This window comes from Sturnus vulgaris, chromosome 5, assembly GCF_052056855.1.
Source record: "Sturnus vulgaris isolate bStuVul1 chromosome 5, bStuVul1.hap1, whole genome shotgun sequence".
Taxonomy (NCBI): Eukaryota; Metazoa; Chordata; class Aves; order Passeriformes; family Sturnidae; genus Sturnus; species Sturnus vulgaris.
In genome coordinates this window covers 26,385,412-26,409,783 of record NC_142247.1, presented here as the reverse complement: position 1 = coordinate 26,409,783, position 24,372 = coordinate 26,385,412, and the positions used below count along the sequence as shown (strand labels likewise).

At 35.8% G+C, this 24,372-nt stretch overlaps 1 protein-coding gene across 4 annotated transcripts in view; it reads left to right on the top strand.

Moving 5' to 3' along the window:
• BLTP3B (bridge-like lipid transfer protein family member 3B) overlaps positions 1–24,372 on the top strand; it is a 45,921-nt gene that overhangs the window by 7,608 nt on the left and 13,941 nt on the right. For 3 of the 4 annotated variants that reach the window (XM_014889840.2, XM_014889841.2, XM_088165120.1), the window contains exons 2-13: positions 5,476–5,638; positions 6,726–6,764; positions 9,193–9,284; positions 10,780–10,969; positions 13,788–13,928; positions 14,456–14,626; positions 15,861–16,041; positions 17,377–17,460; positions 19,561–19,743; positions 19,843–19,961; positions 21,719–21,860; positions 22,607–22,800. In XM_014889840.2, the coding sequence (XP_014745326.2) occupies positions 5,476–5,638; positions 6,726–6,764; positions 9,193–9,284; positions 10,780–10,969; positions 13,788–13,928; positions 14,456–14,626; positions 15,861–16,041; positions 17,377–17,460; positions 19,561–19,743; positions 19,843–19,961; positions 21,719–21,860; positions 22,607–22,800 (1,699 nt within the window). Of the gene's footprint in view, positions 1–5,475; positions 5,639–6,725; positions 6,765–9,192; positions 9,285–10,779; positions 10,970–13,033; positions 13,144–13,787; positions 13,929–14,455; positions 14,627–15,860; positions 16,042–17,376; positions 17,461–19,560; positions 19,744–19,842; positions 19,962–21,718; positions 21,861–22,606; positions 22,801–24,372 lie in introns of those variants that run through there. The other variant, XM_088165119.1, reaches the window with a different exon arrangement.

The window sequence follows — 24,372 nt, the reverse complement described above, 5'->3', positions numbered from 1 at the left end:
TCTAAATGTAGTCTGGGTATTTCCCAATATCTTTAGGCTATATGACATTTACTGTTTATTATTTGCATTACATAATTCCTTTTCATTACTTACTGTGTATTACCTCTGTATTAATATATTTAAAGGATTGATCAGCTCTTTAACTAGTTTACAGAAGAAAGTGACTGATCTTATTTCTTTCTTTTTTAAATTAAAAGAGTTCTTATAATTAATATCTTATCAAAAGATCTCATTTTGCTGTGAAGTCTGATCAGTTTGCATTAAGAAAGATACCTCTTAATGTCATATAAATAAATGATGCAGTTTCCAAAAAGCAGGTATTGTTATGCTTTTACTATATCATTATTTCATGATTTCAAATTTCTAAAGTTATATTTCATCAAAAGGCTTTTTTTTTTTGCATTAGGCATTAGAATGTTGTATTTAAAGTGGAATTTAACAGTTATCAAGTATAAGCAATTTGAGATGGTTTTTTTGCTACCTGCTGTAGGAAAGTTGTATATACATTGCCACTTACTGTTTGATGTATTCAGGATTTTATGTTATCTTACACTCAACATATCATTAAAGCCTGACATGTATGGGATTGTCATGTTTGAGTAAAGTTCTTTGTGTTTCATCATATTGGCCGTTTCTTTGCTTGATATGAAGAGACTCGAATAGAAAAGCTTAATATTGGTCTGTGTGAGGATTTATTGTAAATGAAAGGTAAATTGCTTGAGCAATATTTTACTTGCAACATGATTATCATCTGTGCAGTGCAAGCTCCTCATTTATGCACAGTGCTTGGCTGTGTCTATGCAGATCTGCTTCATGACACATAATTAGATAATAACCATGGATGACAGCAGCTGTCTCAGTTCTGCCTGTACCCGAAAAGCAAGCAATACAGCTTTTCTAAAAGGAAAGAAAATAATTTCCTATATGTGTTATTACAGAATTAACTAGGGGGAGTATTATGTGCTGTCAAGAGACTTGGTGGGCATGTCAGTACTTGAGAAAGTGTGGAATGGTTTTGAAGAGCATAGGAGTGTACTAAGTTGTCTTTAGGAAGTCACTTGGAGTGGGAGTCTGTGCTGAAGCCCTTCTGCGTTGTGATGAAATGGAAGCAATTATTTGGAAAGTGTCAGCAAAGCAGATTTTTTTTAGTGCTCCTACAATGGGATGGATAAAGGAGTGGTGTGACACTGCACCACATGTGTTACAGAAATACAGGTTGCTCGTTGAGCCAAGGTCCTAATTAATGATTTCCCTGGAAAGGAAGATCTGTCTTTAGACTATGATAGGCCAAAAAGCATGGTAAGTGTTAGGTGCTTGAGGTCCTACATGGTAGCCTGAAAAGTACAGCTTTGGGTGTACTTTTGGACTTGTCCAAACTTGTGGTATTTTGGACTTGTCCAGTGTGCTATAACTCATGGCCAGCCTGAGAGCAGCAGGTCCAGGCTGGGTGTGTAAACAAGGAAATGCCCTGTCCTGCTCCAGAGGGTTGGGTGATGAGCACCTTCACAAAGTGCTTTGCCCCAGGTAATGCAGCCATCTAACAGGTCATGGAGGGTTCTCCATTTTGCACTCAGACACCAAATGCACACCTGACAATTCTGCAGATGTTCAAGGTGAGATTAGATAAAGCATGTAGACATTTGTGCAGTAAGGTAAAGGGGTGATACCTTTCCTGTGTACACATTGATGTTGGAGGGTGTAAGAAGGTTCCAGTTGGGTGTCACAGATAGTGAGGGGTGTACTTGATCAAGGCAGTTACTTAAAATCAGCTATGGTTTGAGGTGTTATGCTGGATGAGAGGAGCTCAATTGTAACAGTATACACTGATCCCAATACCTTGTTTCTGTGGCAAATTTGAGGGAGAGTTCCTTCTATTCTTCTTCTACTTGAAGTCTTAAAATTTGAAGTGGTAGAGTGAGCTGAATGGTAGTAGACCTCCTTCACTCTGCTACTTAGAGTGATGGGAAGGAAACATCTTCCTGAGAAACTCAATTGAAAAAGACCATTTTTCTTGTTTCAGAAATGGTGTAATATTCCTTAGTGATCAAATAACATGGTTCAGCCAGGTGAAACAGTAAACAAAAAAACCAATTATCTTCGTGTTCCTTTTCTGCTGTTCTATTATTGATCCAGTTGCCAGTGCTTAGTAGGTCATGCTTCCCTTTTTCAGGGCTTGTTGTTTAAGCAGTTTGAGTTCATAACAAGGAGATAAGCAAAACTTGCGGCACATACTGTGATTTACTAATTTGTCATGATTAGAGCATATTTAGAGTCATATCACTGAATAAATTTTCTTTTAAAAGCAGAGAAGGCACATAGTAGAGCTGGGGAAAGCAGTTGTATGTTCAGGAGATGTGCAAAGCAGCTGAGAATCTGTGTCCAAATGTGATCCAGACTTCTCTTATTTCTCTACTGAATCCAGAGGTTGGATTTTCTGTTGTCAAACTTGACAAGGCACCTGGTATTCACTCCGAACCTTTGGGGAGCGCTGCTCTAAGCTTCGTGTGGTTTGTGGCCGTCCATATACAAACCCTAAGCTTGTGACTTCAGAAAAGTGTTTTCCCATCTTCTCTACCTGTTTTTTGTTTTCTTTTTTTTGTTTCTGTTTTTAACTTCTTGGCCAACATGATGGAGTTCAGCTCTATTCAGAGCTCCAAGCCTGTGGTGTTACAAACAAACCTTTAGAAAATAAATATTCGAGGAAAGGAAATAAATGCGTCTTTTATGTAGGTTTTGAGTTATTTTAGAGGGAGAGTGCTGAAAGAACTGTTGTGGTCCTGAAAAAATACATTGATTGTAACTTACTTCTCTTTGCTTCTTAATACTGCACTGTTACTATACAGTCTTTTATGCTTTTCACTAAACTCTTAGTCTGTACTTTGTAAATTAAAGTTGAACTATCTAGCTGTATAGGAATGTTCAGTGCATGTGTGTGTAGATGTACTCAAAGGAGCTATGTCAGGCAGTTTGTGATATTGATAAATTCATATTTCTGGATTCTTGCATTTAAACTGTAAGTATTTTACAGCATTATTATTGTACTTATACAATTAAATATTAAAACTGTATTGAAATCCATACTATCACATAGTAATTCAAACCTCAGATATGTTTGAGAAAGAAAATGTAGTCTGTGAAATTGAAACTCAATCTGTGAAAACAGTTTTGCTAAGAATATCTTCTCACAGCTTACCTGTTGAGAGTTTCCTTCTGTAGCTTTTGACATGAAGGGTACAGTCTTAACAGGTAGAGATCCTGTTATGTCTGTCTCTTCTGAATGAAGCAGAACTTAGAGCATTTTTCCTTTCAGACTGCAGAAGAGGAAATAAATTCAAGGCAACACTCTTGGAAGAACTAAAATAAAATGTATATAGAAAAAGTGATGATCCTTCTTGAATTTTTTCCCTCTCCTGCTCCCTGTTGAGAGAGACTGGCTTCTATTTTGTTTATTTGAAGGATATTGAAAGTAACTCAAAAATGGCTTTGCTGTTGCCATTCTTCTCCTTAAATGGTATTTTGGTGTTTTTCTTGCTCTGAAGTTTGAAAACCTCTTTCTGTAGGTCCTGTGTGTTTGTCTGTGATGTGTCTGCAGCTGTGACCAGGATAATGCTTAGATCTGTCTCCAGGCTGAGAGGAACTTCTGGTGTGGCTGAGCAACAGGGTACTCTGAGGGGGACTTCTTTCATAGAGTACGAGTCCCAGGAGACTTGTGTGTGTGTAATGGCGAGTGGTTTTGCGTTTGCTGTGTAAATGTGACTTTAAAATGACATCAGCTTGTAATTCTTACATTGACCCTTACCTAGAAAGTCAAGAGTGACAGATACTACCAGGTGACTGAAAACACTCATGGCTGCTTCTTTTCTTCTAGGAATTTTGTATGACATGAGTCAGATGAGACTTTACAATGGTTTCTGAGATAGGAAGTTTTATATTTTGCAGTTACTGATAGGTTGTTTTAATGAGGAAGGTTATTTAGCTTTTGTCATTATTCTTTCTTGTTGAAAGCAAGAAAAAAAGGATAACCAGAAAACAAAATAATTCAAGTCCTTTATTCCCTTCAGGTGTCTAAACAGACCATTTAGAAGTACATTAGTTGCCAAGGAAAATAATTTATCAATAGCCTTATCTCAATATATTTTTAGTACTGATATTATGGAACTGTATTATTCACAGATTAAATCTTATTGCTTGTGGATAATTTATGACTGCAAGCAATACAATAACAGCTGCAGAACTTCTATCATAAGAAACATTTCTGGTATTATTTGAAAATATGTACTGCTTGCATTTTGTCAGGCTAGGTAAATGCATTTTCAAAGCTAACCATCCTGGGAATGGAGTAGGGGAGTTGGATTCAAAAAATGCAAGTTCTGTTTCAAACTGTACATTGAAACTGCTAAGAGGAAAAGCTTGCCTATGAGACCTTCATCTTCCACCATCTCCCCCAGTATCAGACTTAATGAGGACCTTGTAGTTCAGTTAGAAGTTGTTCTCTTGAATGGAAAGGAAATGCTGGAATTGCACCTCCTGGGGCATTGCTTCAGGGCGATGTTCCATTATTGAGGGCAGACAAACCCCTTTGCTGCCTGGACAATACTACCAGCACCAGGAGATTTTGGTGGGAAAAGTCACAAAGCATAAAGCCAACAGCAGTATTTTCTATCTAATCTTGTAAAACTAGACTCGATTCATTCTCAGAAACAATTTTTCGTGTGTGGTAAAGTATAGCCTGTTCTTAGTTTATGGTAGATACAATGCTACAGCTGTTGGCTTGAAGGTAGAGAACCCATGGGCTCTGTCGTGTTGTCTCACAAGGATGAGAACCATTTGGCAGTCACACAGATTGTTTCATTGTCTCTGCAAATCCTAGTGCATTTGAAACAGAAAGTAATTTATATGTACACTTTTAAATAGTTACACTTTGTACCACATGGATATCATATTGAGCTTTCAAGTTTTTGTACAATATTTCATATACCCATGCTGCTATGTGTGTGTATATGTATTTCTAATTTGTCATTAAATTCTATAACTAAATCTAATTAATATAATAATTGTTTTTTATTACAGGATTTTAACTAAATATATTGGAAGGTACTACTTATGACAGTAATTTGAGGGGTTTGGGATATTTTCTCCTTTCAAAAAATTAGAGTGAAATACATTTAGCTCTACTTTATATAGTTTAAAATTAGTAGTTCAACTGTTTGAGTAAAGGATCATTTGTTATTCTGGGTGACACCAAAATTAGAAGATATCTCACAATATATTTTTGTTGATGTATTTATAAATTGAGCTAATGATTTGAAAAAAATTAGATGTGACAAGTCAATCCCATCATACCGTTTTTTCCAGGGTGAAATTTATCTGAGATTTCTTTACCCCCAGACCTTTGCTTTAAGTTAAATTGTCACTGATATGCAGGATAGCTTAGACTGCTTTATATGTATTTACTTAAGGTGTGTTTGTTTTTAGGTTCACCAAAAATCTGTCACCTGACAAGATCAACCTGAGCACGTTAAAGGGGGAAGGTCAGCTGACCAATTTAGAGCTGGATCAAGAGGTATTGCAGAACATGCTGGATCTTCCAACATGGCTGGCTATAAACAAGGTGTTTTGTAATAAAGCATCCATTAGGGTGAGTGTTTTATTGTGCTGGAATGGTGATTAACCAAATCTTTCTTCTTTTCATTATGTCTTTGTAAACTTTCAAGAAATTTTGTATTAGTAGGAAATTGTGATAAGTGCTTGCTAAAATTTTAACAATTTTTTTTTTGCAATTATGTCCTCCTTATTTTTGTTTCTAATGTGATGCCATAAAATAGATCTGGAAATAATGAAAATAACAGCGATTATTTTTAATTTTCTACGTCCTTCTGAGTAGAATTAATTCCTGAATGTTTTGAAAATGAGGTAGAAGTAAAATTTGTATTTGTCCATGGTAATCAGTCTACCATAATTATTTATTATACTCTTCCTTGTGTGTTCTCTCTTCACTCCTCTTCATTTATTGCTTTCTTTCTTATTCTGTTCCCATTTCCAAAAATACCTTTCTGAGGGATTCTGATCTCTGTGGGAAATGTGGTAAACAGAGTAAATCTAGTAGATACTGTGTTTTTGGTCATTGTGGCTGCTAATAATTGAAGCAATGTGTATCATCTGTACCACATTTTACGACTGTGGGATTAAGAAATGAAGCATGTTCTTGACTGAAGTTACAATATGGTCAACCATTAGCACGTCCTTAGTCTTTTGGTGGGGATTGTTTATGGTGTTTTGGTGTTATTTCTTTGGTTTTTTTTCCCACTATGGGAGATTGTCCTGATTTTTCTGAATGTGAACTTGATGTTTTGTTGCAGGCATCCAATCAGTTGTAGATCAACAAAGGAAATGTAGATTTTCTTTCCTTTTAATGGAAATAATGTATAAGGCAATGATGCTTTTTCTGATGCTTGTCAACTCACTGTTAAAGAGACAGATTCTACTTTATTCCTCTGTTTTTCTGCTCAGTGATAAGTAGATTTTGAAGGTCCAAGTTTTTAACACCTAGTGTGTGCATAAAGTTCCCATGTAGTATGTTCAGATTAACTTAATATTTTGCAAGTTATATTCTGCTGAGTTTAGAAGTTGGAAATATAATTTGTATGCCTAAAACACATTCTGTGTGATTTTTTTACTGTATTTTTAATATTTAATTTGCTTTAGAATAGTGTTTTCTCTTGCAGATTCCGTGGACAAAATTGAAAACACATCCCATCTCTTTGGTGAGCTCTGAAATAAATTCTGAAATATACTGTGTGTAGCAGAATCTATATCAAATATTTATATAGTTCTCTTGATGTGGTTCTAGAAATAACTGAAACATTAACTGACTTTTGCTAAGTGTCCTCTGGGTAGCAGCAGATGAAGGCAGATCAAGGTTAATGTTTTCCTTGGTAGGTGTTTTCTTAATCTGTGGCTTCGGTGTAATCACTGTAATGTTTGACCATTAGCTCATTTTAGTCATTCAAGTTTTTAGTTATTATATGTTAATTTGGGTTTACCTGAAGGGTAGTTATTTCTCCAACTAACCCTTTCTACAAGTTCCTGCCTTTCTTTTGGAGCTGTCTTTTCTGGGACTTTTCAATTCTACATCTGTACTTTACACAGTGATCTCAGCTATAGCAGGTTTGACACACATAGCATTTATAGAGTTTTTGTAACCGCCTAGGGTTCAGCCTGGATATAAATAGGAGGTAAAATGTGTAAATAAGACTCAACAACAATTAGAACTCATGTTAATTCTTTATTTTTAAATATACTAACAATTGGGGTAGCACCAGAAGTAATTTATTTGATGACTTTCTCAATTGCATTTGTTTAGGAGTGAATATTCCTTTATCTGTCATGTTTCCCAGTCTTGTAATGAATGTGCTTGTAATTCCTTCCTTCTGAATCAGACTTGGGAAAGACATGTTGTTTTAAATAATTGATGCATTTGCTAGTGACCCAGTTGGAATGTACTCATGTCTGTACTGCTTCTTCCTGACACCCAGAACTTAAAGTCTGGTAATGCTGAGGTGGGAGGATTCAACCTCTTGGCTGTGAGATGCAACTGCCAAATTAGGAAATCGGTTTAAGCTGTGCTATTCTTAAACATGACACACTTTGACCTACGGGAGCAAGGCACTGTTTGCTTTGCTCCTGTTGAACTTACATTAGCACTCTTCGACGCTAAGATAACTTTCAAAGTAACCTTTCCTACATAAAGGCTTCCTTGGACAAGTGCATTAAATAGGTAACAAAAGTTTTCTATTCAGTGGTAGATTGTACAACAGCCTTTTTGATTTCTAAACGAAAGTGAATTCAGTGGCCCAAGTGCCAAACCTCAGCCCTTCATAATATCATTGAACTTCTGGTGTTTTGACAGGAGCAGGGGAGGGGGGATATTTTTGCTACTGAGAGTTGAATTAAGTTGGAATAGCATCCTCTGTTAGCACAGCTTACTGGGTAACTAGAACCCACTTGACTAGCCAAAAGGCCTTTCACTGAGCTGAGTTGCCCTTTGTGAGAATCAATCTGTTAACACAGTGGCACATACTGTTATCTTTGTTCACAACCCAGTTCTGATTTTATATGATAAACAAGATTGTTTTGACGAGTCATTTTGGGCCCCAAGGATGATCTGCAGCAGTTTTTCTTCTATCCAAGTACAGTAGTTGCTAGTGAGAAAAGACATAGATCTGCATCCAGGCATTCTTTGTTACCTCTTCTTTTTTTGTGCAAACTTCTTGAATCACTCTCCTACTGTTCTGTGTATTAGTCGTGTAATAAAGGGAATTCTTAAAAGAGTGGTCAAACATCCAAAACTGTTAGGATAGCTAGGCACCATCCTCAAACTAAGGGATTGGGTTTTCCTTGGTTTTTTTTTCTCTGTTGTTTTCAAGGCAAGACAATAATTGAGGCAGCAAAAAAAAAATTAAATGTCCAAATTTACTGTTAACAGCTATTGCTTCCCTTTAAGCATCAAAATGCAGTGAAGTATAAATAAATCCAGACTAGACAGTTCATTAATTTTTTGGTTGTAGCCAGGTTTTCATGGATAAGAGTAGCACAGAAAAATATGGAGCAAGCAGAATATGACAACAGGCATGATTAACACAATATGATAATAATCTAGTAGCTAAGGCAGGTTGAATCATGAAAAATTGAAAATTGAGGCCAAAGGGATTTTTGGTGTTTGTCTGACCTAAGAGCATAAATGGGGGAATTCAGAAGGGGTGGTAGAAAGTTATAATTAGGGAAAAAATCTTAACTGCTGTGCTTTAAATCAGCTTGCATTAAGTATTAAGTATTTCATAGAAAGAAAATTCAGATAACTACACAATAAAGCATGTTCATTTTGAAAATGTAGGTGTTGGATAAATAATACTCAATGATCAAGAACTTAATGATAGAATATTTGTCTGGGAATGTATGTTAGAACTCACAAAATTTAAAAGATAGAAAAATGTTTAAAAAAGATGATTCTAGTGTGTTCCAAAAGTTTATGGAAAAATTGACATGGTAGGAAATGTTTTATGTATATTTCAGAAAAAGTTCTCAAGTTACTTTTTTTTATTTGGATTTTTGTTCTTCATATGTCATCTATTTACTTTGCTACCTCTAAGGTCTCCAATATTTTCTTTGTTTTGTTTTGTTTTGTTTCTCAAGTCCTTGGATAAAGTTATAATGGAAATGAGCACATGTGAAGAGCCACGTGCCCCTAATGGACCATCTCCTATAGCAACTGCTTCTGGGCAGAGGTCAGTGATTACTTACATGTAATTGGTCAAAAAAGGTTTGGAATTATATAAAACAGATCAATTATGAGTTTTCAGAAGTGTATACGGTTGCTGCTTGCCATTCCCATCTCCTCCAAAATTTTATTTTATTGCCTGTGTGTGAAGTAGTGTAGTGATAATGGAGCTATCCAGACCCAAGCCTGGAGAGATGTGAACTAGGTATGGAGCTTGCAAGGTACTGAATATACATAGGGCTGAAACTGCCATGTCAGATATTTACTGAGTTTAATTGATATTAAGTTTTGTAAAAATAAATGATACCTTGCATTCATCTTTTTTGTAAAATACATATAATGTTCATGTGGGTTTTGGAAATTTTTCTTTTTTATTTGTTTTGTCTCAAGGGTTTTAAGGGTTGTTTGTTAGTGCAGTGTTTTAAAGTTCTATTTCCTTAGTTGTATCAGCTGATTGTTACTGAGAGATTTCATGCACACTGTGTCGCCCAAAACTTAAGCAGTTTGGTGAGAGAATACAACATTACAACAGTGATTTTCATCTCTCCACACCCCAGTCATTTCCTTTACATGGACTCAAAACATTTTTCTGTGGTCACAAGGACCTATATACAGAGAAATAAATTTGATGATACAATTTTTTTTCTTGTTGTAACTTCTGTGCAATGTATAGAAGTAGTTCATGGGCCTCTGTGTCTCGTAAGGTACAGCTTGGAAACCACTGCCATAGAGATTTTGTGTAGAATGAAAGTTGAAAAAGGAATAACAAATCACACAAGGTTTTTGGTTTTTTTTAAACAAGCAGAAAAAAAACCAAGAAAACAAAAGGGTGGAAATTTTTAGATGTTAAAATAATATTTAGTATTCAATTTTCTATACACTAAAACATTCAGAGCATATAATTTTTATAAAAATTATTTGCAACAGCTTAGTCTTTTTTAATACTGGAATGCATATTGATTTGCTGTAGAACTGTAACCACAATTTAGGATGCCTTTCTTTATAGGACAAAATAAAACAAGTACTTTATACTATTTTGAATATCTGAAAGTTATTATTTTTAATGGACAAAAAAACTAGACTTATACACATAAATACTAACCAGACTGGAATTGTCAGGTAATTAATTTGACATTAATTACTTCTTATGTATGCATAAAGAAGAGTAAGCTTTCTGCATAATGATGTAGACTGCTTTTTTAATGTATGTATAATAACATATAATACATACATCCATATAATGTAACATGGAAGGATTGCATTAACTGTTATGCTTTGTGTAGATTGTTCTTGGTCAAATATATGTTCTTTAACTATGTAGACATGAGGCTCACAGAGTGAAAATTGTTGTAAACTACACCAAGTATATTGAGCAAAAGTTGATAACTGTAGAATATGTTAGTAACTTTATTTTAACCTCTGTTTCATAATTTATTTCATCTGTTTAATTTTGTGCCCTTTTACTTGGTTTATATTTAATATGTTGGCATTTCACTTTTTAGTGAATATGGCTTTGCTGAAAAAGTGGTGGAAGGCATTTCAGTTTCTGTGAACTCCATTATAATAAGGATTGGCGCAAAAGCCTTTAATGCTTCATTTGAACTTTCTCAGCTGAGAATATACAGTGTAAATGCAAACTGGGAACATGCTGACCTTAGATTTACCAGAATACAAGAAGCTCAACGTGGAGAGGTAAATAATACCTTTTACTAACTTTTTTCCCTTGTTTTTGTGGTAAAGGAGAAAGTTGAATTGCAGCATTTTACAGAGTAGAGAACATGCCATGACTGGGAATGGAGACATTCTGTGCTCAGTAATTTCAGTTGTCCTCTAGGAACGCAAGTATGTAAAAATGGTGGGCGTGAGTCAGATTAAATGGCCAACATGGATGCTCAGGCAAGAACGAAGACTGGGGCAAGCAGATGTATGGTTTCCCTCTTATGTTCTCCAAGTATGTGACTATTCTAAAATGTAAACTGAGCCAGACTTGGAGAGTACTGAAAGAACAAAGAATGGTATATTAAATATGGAAGGATCAGAAGTTATGCTGGTTTTGTTGTTGTTGTCATTAGTAGCAGTAGTGATAATAATAACAAGAGCAACAAGAATCATTTTAAAAGTTTTAACTGATTATTTATTTGCTTGTGAGGGTTTGCCTGGTAAGGATTTTCTAATGTAGTTTAAAATGAAATTTAGTTAAGTTTTTGTGCAATTATTTTCTTGGAATACCTAAATCATATGTGTATATAAAAAAGTAATAGCAATAAAGTGTATATATTTCTGCTGTCTGAGAGAATAGCACTTTCCCACTTCATTTGCCTTTTCCCAGCTAACCGAAGTTAAATGTATACTGAGTGCAAGGTTGATTCTGAATATTGTATTCAAGGAGACTTATTTTAGCATCATACATCTGGCCAGCTTACTCCAGAGTTAAGGAGTCTGGTAGTTGATTTTTATTAGGAAAAGAAACCCCAAGAGAATATCAGTTAAAAATACCACAGAAGTAAGAAGTTGAAAACTATTTTTCTGAAAGTTTTCCTTTCCTGTAGCTTATCTGTATGCTTATGCTCCTATGTTAATGAAGTCTGAATGGGAAGAATTAAAGTTTGACTAGGTGGAGTTTTGTATTGTCAGATTTTTTTGATTTTCTGCTTTTTAGGAAGAATTTGATTCTGAACAGTTGACCTGTACACAACGGAGCTTTCCTTGGGAGAGTGTTCCTTTTAGTGCAATTAATACCAGTAACAAATTTCTAGAAATTACAGTGAATGATTTGTTAGCAGCAAATTGTAGCTACATTATTAATATAATAAGGAATCTCCTTAGAATACTTTTAGAAGCTTTTGATCACACTGCATCTCTTGTATGAGGAGGGTAGGTACTCTGCTTTTCTGCAAATAGTGTTTCAGGATGCTTTGTACTGCACTTTCCATCTTGCTCCCTTGACAGAGTGTACCTCCTTTCCAGACACACTGGGTATGTTTTACTTAAGTCTCTGCATATGTTCTCAGGACATATGCTGTAAAGTTTACAAAGTGACAAGAGGAGAATATTTGTTATGTGTCGTATTCTTCATGTGTCAGATTCTTCCGTCTTGCTCTTTACTCATCCTTGTTCTTCAGAGCATAATCATAGAATCATGGAATCATTAAGGTTGGAAAAGACCTGCAAGATTATTGAGTCCAACATTTGACCAAAAGTCACTGTGCCCACTAAACCATAGCACTAAGTGCCGTGTCCAGTCATTTCTTGAAACTCTCCAGGGATGGTGACTCTACCGCTTCCATAGGCAGCCCATTCCAATGCTTAACCACCCTTGTAGTGAATAAATTCTTCCTCGTGTCCCTGCCTCAACCTCCCCTGGTGCAGCTTGAGGCCATTTTCTCCTGTCCTGTTGCTAGTCTTGTCTCCTGTCTGGGAGAAGAGACTAACCCCTATCTTTCTGCAGTCTCCCCTCAGGCAGTTCTAGAGAGCAATAAGGTGAATTCTGAGCCTCCTTCTCTCCAGGCTAAAGGCAACTGTCTTCCTCAGATGCTCCTCAGAAGACTTGTGCTCCAGACTCTTCACATTCTCTGGACACAGTCCAGCCACTTCCATGTCTGTGCTGAAGTGAGGGGCTCAGAACTGAGCAATCACTCTGCCCCCTGTGGTGCTGCCTGTGGTTGTTGTGACCCAAGTGCAGGACCTGGCACTTGGCCTTGTTGAACATCATGTAATTGCCCTTGGCCTATCAATCCAAACGGTCCAGATCTCTCTTCAGTGCCTTCCTACCCTCCAGCAGATCAACACTGCCAGTTTAGTGTTGTCTGTGAACTTACTGAGGGAACTTGATCCCATCATCCAAATCATGTAGGAAGGAGTTTTAGGTAAACTAGAACTACTTTTTTTTCCCTGTTGATGTCCTGTTCATTTGATGTTCTCCATGATGTTCCTGCTGGACAGTCACTCATTTTTCCATATTGGATTATCAGTGTCCAGCTGTACTTGATGCTCTTGTATCATCATTATTCTACCATTTGCTTGCTGTGTCTTCTAGAAATCCATGTAGTGGATTCAGAACTTGTGGGGTCTACGTGGCATGTAGTGTACTCAATATTTAACTTTCTCTGTTAATTGAAATAAAACAGTTCAAAATCCCCTCTCCTATCCTGTAGCTTTGCTTCCCTCCCTGCTCTTTTCAAAATTTAACATTTTGAAACTAAACTATGCAGTCATTTTTTTCCTCTCCCAAAAGCAGCCTAGTATGCAATAGTTGTGACCTTTATTTTCTTCTGAGTATTTTAAATGCTGCTTGTTACCTCAGCCTGCTTGGAAGTAACTTAATGTTTCTGTGACAAGCAGGGTGAGGGCTTCCTCCTTTAGGTGGAGTAACAAGTGAGTTGTATTTGTTCTGTTTGTATGGCTCATGCGAGTTTGTGTGTACAGATGTATACATACACATGCACAGGGTTAGGTGCAAGTAACTTTCATATTACATCAAGATGTTTTTCTCTTTTTTATGTCTTTAAAGGTTTTGACTTTTAAAGAAATCAACTGGCAGATGATCAGAATAGAAGCTGATGCAATCCAGAGTTCTAAGCATGAAATCATGAGTGCTCCAGTTCGACTGATTACTAACCAATCAAAAATTAGGGTCACGCTTAAAAGAAGGGTAAACTTGAAAAGTTTTAAGTCTTATTTTATTTTTTAATTTGTAACTCATGCTCTTAATGCATGCATGCACACAGTAAAGATTTTAAATTTAGGCCATATTGAATGTAGAATTCCCTGAACTAAATTTATAATCACATGTAACTGGTGAGACTGTAGAGTTCACAAGAAATACTGCAGGCAGTTTTTGAAAATGAAGACCTTATACAGGTCCTATTCATAAAGTGGTTTGATCTGCAGAGCTTTGTTTATGATGATGCTTGTTCTTTTCTCTCTCTAGATTCAGGTAATACTTATACTACTTACATTTAGAGAAATGCAGCAATTGAATATCTGGTGCATACCAAATACATAAAGTGAGGCATAAATATACTGTGTCTTAGGTACTTCTTAGTTAATGAGAGGAATAAAATTTAAAATAAAAAAATGTTTGTTATTGCTTTTTGAATGCAGCTTTTCTTAACCCTATATATTTAATATAAGAAATATAAGTACTTAATTCAACTTCTTTAAATTTCTGTTTTACAGTTAAAAGACTGTAATGTTGTGGCATCCAAACTGGTTCTGATTCTGGATGATTTGCTGTGGGTTTTGACTGATTCCCAATTGAAAGCCATGGTGCAGTATGCCAAATCTCTTAGTGAAGCCATAGAGAAATCAGCAGAACAGAGGAAAAGCTTGGCTTCTGAAACAGCCCAGGTATGACCATTGTCTCAGTGTATCATTATCAGGTGTTCTACAGTACAACACAGTGTGGTTAGTTGTGTTAATTTATTTTAGAGAATGTTCAGTTACTCATTTACGTTCAGCGGTAGATCTTCAATTACACTGGGAATGAATCGTAGCTTAAAATAGTCTTTATTTTGCAAGATTTTGTGTATTTATGTTAACTGCAGAAAATAAAAGAAGTTTTATTTCTTTATCCTTGTATAGAGTGTTTAGACTCTTGTATTAATTCTTTATTGACTGTTAAGTAAATTTGTTCCCCAAATATCTTCTGGTTATGAATTTAAATAATTAAGATGCATTAAGGTAATGGGTGGGTAGATATGCTTATTATAATAATTTAAAGTGCTTGTCCAGTTTGTTCTCATGGTACTGAAAAACTAGCTTTTATTAAGAGCTTACCTTCATGCAGCTCTCATTGGAATATACAGTGAAAACCAATTCTAAATATATTTCTGCTGGCATATCTGTGCTGTTGATGCTGCATGTAAATCTTGATGTTCTTCAGCACATTGAGCAGGCTAGACCAACTGGGCTTTGTGAGTGTTGAGAGGAGGCACCTCTTCTTGTCTGTGAAGAGGCAGAACAAGTACACTCATAGAAGATAAGTGCTATAAAATAAAACACGATTGACTACTGAGTACAGTCATTTGTAGAGAATCTCTTAAAGTAAAGCCAGTGTACTGTAACAGAGTTAAGTTTTTGTGCTGGCCCTGATGCCTTATGCTGGGGTGTGAGGTTTAGCCACAGCAATCTAATGGTTGCCTGCTCTTGAGCAGGGAGGTTCTCATCCTTCAGTGCCCTGTACTTGCATCTCACCTGTTCTCTGACACGGACTCGGACTCGTGTTTGACCCTACTGTGATGTAGCTTGAGGAGCAAAATTAGCAGAAAGGAACCCGCTGTTGGTTTAGTTCCCTGAACATCTTGCAACAAAAGTTACAAAAATACCAGTGCTGTGAGTGACTGGGGAATGGGGAGAATGGTGGATGCACTGGCACTGCAATACAGTGCACACATCCATTAGCTCGACTTAGCTTTATTCTGAAACAGTGCACTTAAATCTCAGTAATGGTCCAAGAGGGAATGTGTGTCGTGCAGATTTTTCCTTGTTTCAAATGCCTGTTTTGTATAAGTAGACAGATACTTATGCTTGAAAGAAGCAATAAACTTTATAAATTGATGTGATTGTCTAAATATTTTTTCAGAACTCTGCCCCTGCACCCAGCTCCCAGCAGGTGAAAGCACACCAGACAACAGCAGCACCTGATCAAAACGACGCAATAGTAAAATTATTTAATGATTTTGATGTTAAGGAAACTTCTTATCACTTAGTAATTTCCCATTTGGACCTACATATATGTGATGATATCCATTCTAAAGAAAAAGGTAATTTTTTTTTTTAACTAGCATGTCTATGAATCATAATCATCCTTAGGGGAGACATTTTGAGGAATACAATAAAGAGAATAATAATAATAATATAAAGTCAAGATAATTTAGTTTAGAGGAATAGTTAGAATTGTCTCCAGTGCCTGTGGACTCATGTAAAATTATTTAGGTAGCTCTCTTCGGACAGCATTTCATTATTAAATGTAATTATTTTAGAATAAGTGCAAAACCTAAGAGTGCTAGTAGCTTCTGTGCTTTTTCTGTCTTTCTAGGAACTGATTCTATCAGTCTGGTTGTTACTGCTGAGTTTTTTCTTTTATAAGTTAACTGGGTTATGAAGAATGCAGTAGCAACATTTTTGTGGCTTGAAGGGGTCACTATACAATCTGCTTCTGTAATACTCTTATAAATGCAGACTAATAAAAGAGCAGTCCTCTTTGTGTTACTAATTTAGACAATTTGGTATGGTCTGCAGCACATGGAAAGAATGGAATAAGTGTCTTGTGACCTTAAAATTTTGTGTGTAAATCTTTTACTGCTTCTTTTTAACAAAAGCCTATTGCATGTAGTCACATTTAGAATCAGAAAAAAAAATAGACAAATAAGGGCACTTTTTTCATGCCTTTCAAAAGTGATCATAGAGAGAGAGATATATTAGTGTATATCCAAGAGGCTGGCTAGTCACTGAAAAATTTATGGAAACATACAAGGTCTGCTGAAGAAGAGTATGAAAAATGTAGGGTTTAACGAATGCATTTCCTTGGTTAGGGAAGACACTTTCAGAACACCAGAGCATGGTTCACTGGCTGGAGATGTATTTCCTTACATGCAGTGTATCTACTGCAGTTGGAATTCGTCACTCCTAGTGAGATCTTTTTATTGGTCCTCTATTTTTGGCCATGGAAGTTAAATTCAACAGTGGAAAAAGAAGAGAAAATTCTGAAAAGACGCCTTCGTTGCAATATTTGTCAAATAAAATTATATAGTATTCGTGAAAGTAAATGTTGACTTCAAAGACTGATCATAATCATATATTCAGTGTAAAAAGTTTTGTTTCAGAAAAACTGAGAAATGTGTTTTCAAAGTGTTGTCTTTTTAATAGCATTGAAAACAGCACACAGTTTGTAAGTAGTAACTGATCTTTAGAAACTAGTGAAGACTAGTTTGATCTTTAGTAGTAAGCTGATTTTTAGAAGCTAGTGAAGACTATCTGAGTGAAAATTTTTAGGGAAGGAAGGCAGTAGCTGTAAGGTGTTTAAAGGATTACAGCAACATGAGAACTAACATGCTAAATGCAATGTCTGCAGGGCCAAGCATTGTTTTGTTTTACAGACCCAAACAGACGTGTTACAGGAGGGGCTATGCAGCTTTCCTTCAGCTATTTAACAGTGGACTATTATCCATTTCACAAAGCAGGTATGAAAGCCAGCGTTTTATGAATTACCTGTGACTATAACTATCTTGCTTGAAAGCTAAAAAAATCTGTGTGTACACGTATACAGCTTGGATAACCGTGCTCAAACCATTTGAAATGCACCTTTTTACTTCCTTCTATATGCAAAAACAACAAAAGCAACAACTTGGGAACCAATATAATTTCTGAATGAGCTGGTTTAGGCCAGATGCTTTTCACTGTTTTGTTTGGTCAATAAAACAGTGTTTACACACATTCTGACGTAAAGAAAATTTTGTGTTGACAGAGGAAGGCAGTATTGCATACGGAGAATTCAGTAATTGGATATTAACAAGACTCAATTTGTTAGATTTTTTTTTCATATATAGAAATCTATCATTTTATATTCATTTCCAATCAGTGTTTTGCTTTTTACATTATTTTGCTGAACAAGAATCTCAGAGGTTCAATTGTGTAGCCTTTTGCTAAGAAATTTTTTTAAAAAATATTAGCCATTTCCAAAGAAGTGTTTCTTACAAATAAAACATTTCTTATAAATAATTTGTAGTAAAAATCTAAAAAATGTAAAAGTGGATACATTACAAAGCACGTGACAAGAAACAGGGTCTGATCATCTTCCTAATCAGATGGTCTGGAGCAGAAATCCACAACATCATCATTATCCATGTTGGTCTGTCCTCTACTCCTAGCCTGTAAACACTCAGTTGGCTGCTGATCCATCCCAAGGCTGAGCTCCATCTGTTCCCACTGGTCTTGCCCTGCATACCCTCTCTTGTGCTCCCCAAAAGCCCATGTTCATCCCTTGCAGCATTTCAGTTGTGTGTGCTGTCTCACCACGTGTCTGTGATCCTAATGAGATCACAGATGTACAACTGCATACAGGGGTGTGGTTGCCCTGCTCCCCCATGATGCTGCATGCATTCCTGTTCATTCACTTCAGAGGCACTTCCCAGAAGGGGTGTTAGAGCTTTCCCTATGGTGTTGCTAACAAAGTCCTGTAGCTCCTTCAGAGTCTGTGTGCATGTGCTTGGAGTAACCCCATGAAGAATCCTGGTATCATGGGCTTCAGTCTAGTGTATCTTTGTCCTTTTGTTCCCTTTCTGGTTTCTTCCCTGTTCCTTTATCTTCTTCTTTAGCTATAAACATGACAATAACCAACAAAGATAACTGTGAAGAAGAAGGGTGGGGAAAAATGTAATCTCTTGTGATAGGCCCCACCTTAAAAGTTTCTTTCATGCTGCAATATTTGCATTTATACTTGAAATGACACTTTTTTCCAAAATCATTTTCATATTTTAATAGCAAACATATTTGCTCATCCCCAGTATAAGTATCCAAAAACTCATTCAGTCCCAAATAAAGTAAATTTTCACATGGTAGTATTTAAAGTGTGATGTACCAACTGAGAAGTTATTTGCTATTGCATCCTTATTATTGAGCAGGTTAGTAGAATATCTTTACAGGGACTACTTGAAGGTATCCCAGCTTCTTTCAGAGGTTTGAGTGCTTGACCAACAGAAACATGTTGGAATTGAAAATGAGAACACAAGAATTTCCAGTGGGATTGATTTTTAAGGCTGTGTGTGCTGCAGCATTCCTTGAACTTACCTTGTTGTTTGTGTGCCATAAAGGTGCTAGAGAACCAAGACAAAAAGAATACATTTCTGGAAAGGGACCAGGAACTTCTTAGGACACAGTTCTGGCAGGAAAGATAAGCTTGGAAAAAGTGAGCATGAGAACATCATTCTGTTACTTGCTCTCACTTTTTTTTTAATTGAACATTTTTTTGCATGTTCTCACATATGACATTAATGTGTCATAAGGTTTCTCTGAACTGAAAATACTCAATGATGTTTTGAGTGTTGGTGTTATAAGACAGCTGGCAATGCTGTATTCTGAGTGATTTTGTGAAGTGCTGAGACTTGGTTTATGGAATATATAACTTCTGTTTTAATGTCTGGTATGACTGCTGTTGTTGCATAATTACAGCATGCAATGAGCTTATAGTTTGAAGAATACTCGTGAAAAAGTGGAAACTTGTTATCCTGTTAAAAGCGAAATTTCAAATGGGCTAATATTTTCCCCATTTCTCTTATTTGCAGGAGACAGCTGTGATCACTGGATGCATTATAGTGATGCCACCAAAACCAGAAGTGGATGGGCCAAAGAATTATTAAACGAATTCAAAAGCAATGTTGAATTGCTTAAGCAGGCTGTGAAGGATCAGGTTATAGAATCTCCTCCCAAATCACCACCTGCTCTATCTCCTCAGAACCTACAAACAGGTATTTTGTTTACATCACTAATTCTCTACTTCCATGAAATATTAAAACTATGAAAAAAAGAGTTATTTTCAATGCTTCCATCACTTTTCTTTCTTACAGGCAAGGAACAGATACCAAAAGGAACATCTAGGGCTTCCTCTGTATCTTCCCAACAACCAAAGGGCAAACTGATGTCTAGTCCTATTGTGGTTAGACTTGCAGATTTCAATATATATCAGGTACATTTCTTTAAGTTGGTAAAACTGGGGCTACTCCACCCTTGACTGTTATGCAACTGTGGTTTTTAAGGGACAATATGAAGCCCATTGAAATTAATGAGTCTTTCCATTAATTGTTTTATTAGACCTTTATGGACCTGCTTCTGCTTTGTTAAAATTGTGATCCTGTCACAATTATGTGTTGGATCTAAGTTCTGTTGTTCTCCAAATTATGAATTTGGAATTAAAATTTAATCCTTTCATTGTACTATCTTATGTGCCCAGTATTTTAATATGTGGTTTTGTACATTTTACTTTTCTTATTATATTTTTCAGAGTACATAGAAACTGCTAAGAGGTTTTATTAATCTTTTCCCAGCCACTCCCTCTCCAGTGATATTTTGAGCAGACACTTTTACCATTTCCATCCTCCTCCCCTTTGTTAGAATGAATAGTTTTAGTTGCTGGTTGCAGTCTGGATTGGCTGTTCTGAGGCAAGTGAAATAGAGGAGTGTGTCCCAATTTGGCAGAATGGTAGTGATATAGGAGGATCCACTCTTAAGTTTCAGGTCCTAACAAAAATGTTTAGTGTGTGTTCCTTTGTCGTTGGGATTTCTTCTTGCTCTTTTTCCAATTTCTAACACTTTCCTGCCATATCACTTCTGGTGTTGTGGGAGATTGCAGATTGCTGCTGTGAGCCTTCATCTGGATCTGAAATGGTTTTATACTATTGTTTTGTACTGTTCATGTTTCCACTTGCCTTCTGCTCTTGTGTCCTCCTCTCTACACAAACACATTTTCAGTTTTTAAATTGCCATTATTTCTATGTAATTTCCTAAAAGCTGTTTTTCTAAATAGATAATTTTACTTGAATTTTTGTGTCTGTTAATGCAGATATGTTTGCCTCTTGAAAACAGCTACAGAGAGTGAAGCAGGCTTATAAAGGTCATGTATTCATTATTTCCAGTGAAACTCATTCTAGTAGACATCATCATATCTTCAGTGTTAATATATTGTGTAATTTCAAACTAGCAGTTTGACTTACTAACTGTTGAATGGAAAAGCATTGTTTTGGCAACATACCTTTTAAACTAGGACACATTCAATGAAATTTAGGGTCAAATATGTATCAAATGTTGATTTCTTATTTATTTCCTAATTTACATTGTAAGGAAACAGATTACTGTTCCATTGTGTCTTGATTCTCCTGTGAAGCAGACCTTCAGGCATATCCAAGCATACACGTTTCTGCCAGGTGCATGCTGAATACCTTCCTTCACATACAGTTTGAGAGTTGGCCAGTGTACTGGAATTGGTTCTTATGACAATACAAGAACTACCTAATGAGTGTAATAAACTTATCTAGCTTATTTATCCCTTATCTAGACCACACTGTATGGAAATATGTTCCATCCAAGCATAAATGCTTAAAGAGGAGATGCAGTATTTGCAAAAAAATTGAGATCATTCTAGGCTTCTGCTGAATACCTTTGAAAGTGACCTCTTGCTGCCTCTTGCCTCATATGAAGGAAGGGGATCTGGTACCTTTAAAGCAGTTTTCTTGTGAAACTGTTCTATGCGAGTCATTTCTGCTCTAAGACAGTTAAGTGTTTGTCACTGTCAGCACTTTGTGTTGTACTTTGTGTTGTGTTGTTGGGGGGACTACAACCAAGAGCAGTGGAATGTTACTTTATTAGGGATGGTACCGTGCAGCTACAAATGCTTAATCATTCATAAAAATGTAGTGTATTAATGAAATAATCTTTTATCATTTACAGGTTTCAACAGCAGACCAGTGTCGTTCTTCCCCTAAAGCTCTAATTTCTTGCAATAAAAAGTCACTTTATCTTCCACCAGAAATGCCAGCTATTCATATTGAATTCACTGAATATTACTACCCAGATGGAAAAGACTTTCCTAGTAAGAATACTTCTTTTTTTTTTTTTTTTAATTTGTACTGAAGCATAAGTTTTGTGTGTTACTTTCACCTTTGTGAAGCTTAAAGCTCGGAAATAGGTAATGGCTTTCTAAAATGGATAGAGCACAAGACTGCTCCATTTCCACAGTGCTTGCTCCTGGCAAACTCCTATTAATACTATTTTTTTCTAAACATGGTTTTTCAGTCTGAAAACACTTGCAGCATTTTTACTGGCACATGAATTATTCATTCTCCAACATCCACATATTGTTTCTGCAATTTCACTGTCTGACTACATAAAAGATCTCAAACTATTGCAGAAATACCTAAAATGCATTGAAGAGCTGCTGACGTTATTTGTAGAAATATGTTCTGTGGCTGGCTTTGTTTTATACACTGAGATGTTAGTGGATTTCTTGGGGATGGGACTTGAGGACAGCAGATTTCCATGGTCTTACACTTCCTCTGTAATGAGAATATTCTTCCCATTTCTTCAGACTTAATTCTATTCTTAGTTTTTTTTACACTCAAGAATTCATTTACTAGCTCGGAGTGAGAGAAAGAAGCATCACTTCAGGTATCCCCTAATAATTAATCCTTCCATGAGACTAAAGGACTGAGTTTCTGTTCTTTCTCTGATGAAAAGTATTGGTGAAAATGTAATTTTGCAATCATTTAAAAACCGAAGAAAACCCAACCCATAAACATTTTACTTATTCTCATGGTTTCATTTTCTTTTCTCTTTTAGTTCCATGCCCAAATTTGTATGGACAGCTGAATGCTTTACAGTTCACCCTGGATCAGAGAAGTATTCTTTGGCTAAACCAGTTTGTGTTGGATTTGAAACAGAGTCTCATTCAGTTCATGGCAATGTACAAGTTAAATGACAATTCAAAATCAGACGAACATGTTGATGTGAGAGTGGATGGACTAATGTTAAAGGTATACTGTCATTGAATAGGGGTTTTGTGGTTCTTTGGAAGACTATTTATTTTCTTATTGCCTTAAAAATACCTAAATGAATGAAAAAACGCTTTTTTAAAAAACTCTGCAGAATATGATTGTTTGAAGACAGACATCTTGTTTCCTGTACTCCTTCATCTGTGTCCTGGTATTTTTGTTTGGGTATTTGGGTATTTTGGTTTTGTATTGAAGACCTGAGTAGGAGTACTAACAAATTATTTCCCTGTGGTCAGTGAACTTGACATAGCAGAACTAAAAAGAAATTGAGTGCTAAAGTAAAAATAACTAGTGAAAAATTAATACTTATAGTCTATATTAATGCAAGGACCCTCCTTTGTTCCTCTGGTTGTATTATATCAAAACTCTTTGGTCTTGTTGGTGAATGTCCTAGAGTAGAGAAAGCAGCTCATCTGAAGGTTTATTTCCTTATCCAAAACCCATTCTCACCATTTTCTGTTTCATGCTGGCTGTTGGTGTTGTTCAGGTACATGGGTTCTCTGTATGCTTATTCCACAGGAATGGTGATTGTTAATGCAGCTGAACATCAAATTTTTGCTTCCCTTGTCTTCTTCTTCTTTGTAGAAAAAGGATTATTAAGCAAATAAATTCCCCACCCATCCCCTGTTTGTGTTGGGCATTTCATTGTCTGGTTTCCAAGATTCAGAGGTGAACAAAACGAGTCTTTTCAGTGGTGCCCACAGGAGAGGTTTCAAGGGTCAGCATATGGAAAGATGGTTATCTTTCTCAGCTCTTGCTACATTCTTAATGGAACTTTACAAGGATATGGTTTGTACTGAATAAAAATAGTTATTAAGAGCACACAACTGGAAATCTCCAAATATAGATTGATCTGATATTATTATATGTGAATAGGCTACTAAGCTACGAGAGGATGAAAGTATTCTTACATCCCTCAAACCTTGATTCATATTAACTATGTCACCCCTGTATTAACAGCATTATTTTTATTCTAGCAAATGATGAATTGATGTTTACATATCATATAGTTAATTCTTTTATTTAGGTTTTATTTTCTGAGTCCTTGTATTTAAATGAAGAAGCTTCATTACCCCCATCTCTAAATGTCTTTGGAGATGATTTTTTTACTCCTGCTTTCTGGATTCAGAATGGAGATATTGTGATCGAAGGCAGTGTCACTGATATTGGCAAACCTAGAGTGGCCAAGGTTCATGTTAACAATTTAAGATTCAGGATTTGGCATAAAATATGTTTAATATGTTACTTTAAAATGTGCACTAAAAATATGCAAGTTAAATACAGTGTGCTGAACTATTTTGTTGTTCTTTAGGAGTTGAAGTATTTTATTATTTTCCTGATGAAACAAATGCTTTATGAGTATTAGATAATTGCCAAAAATACCTGATCTTTATTCTGCAATGTTAAGAATATTAGCTGCATTAGCACATCTAATTGTTTGCTTGTATCTTAACATAGAAATAAAATACTTTACTACTTGGTATCGTGAAAAACCTATCAGACACGCCAGATTGAACTCCAAATTATAATTCTCTGTTTTTCAAAGCTGTAAAT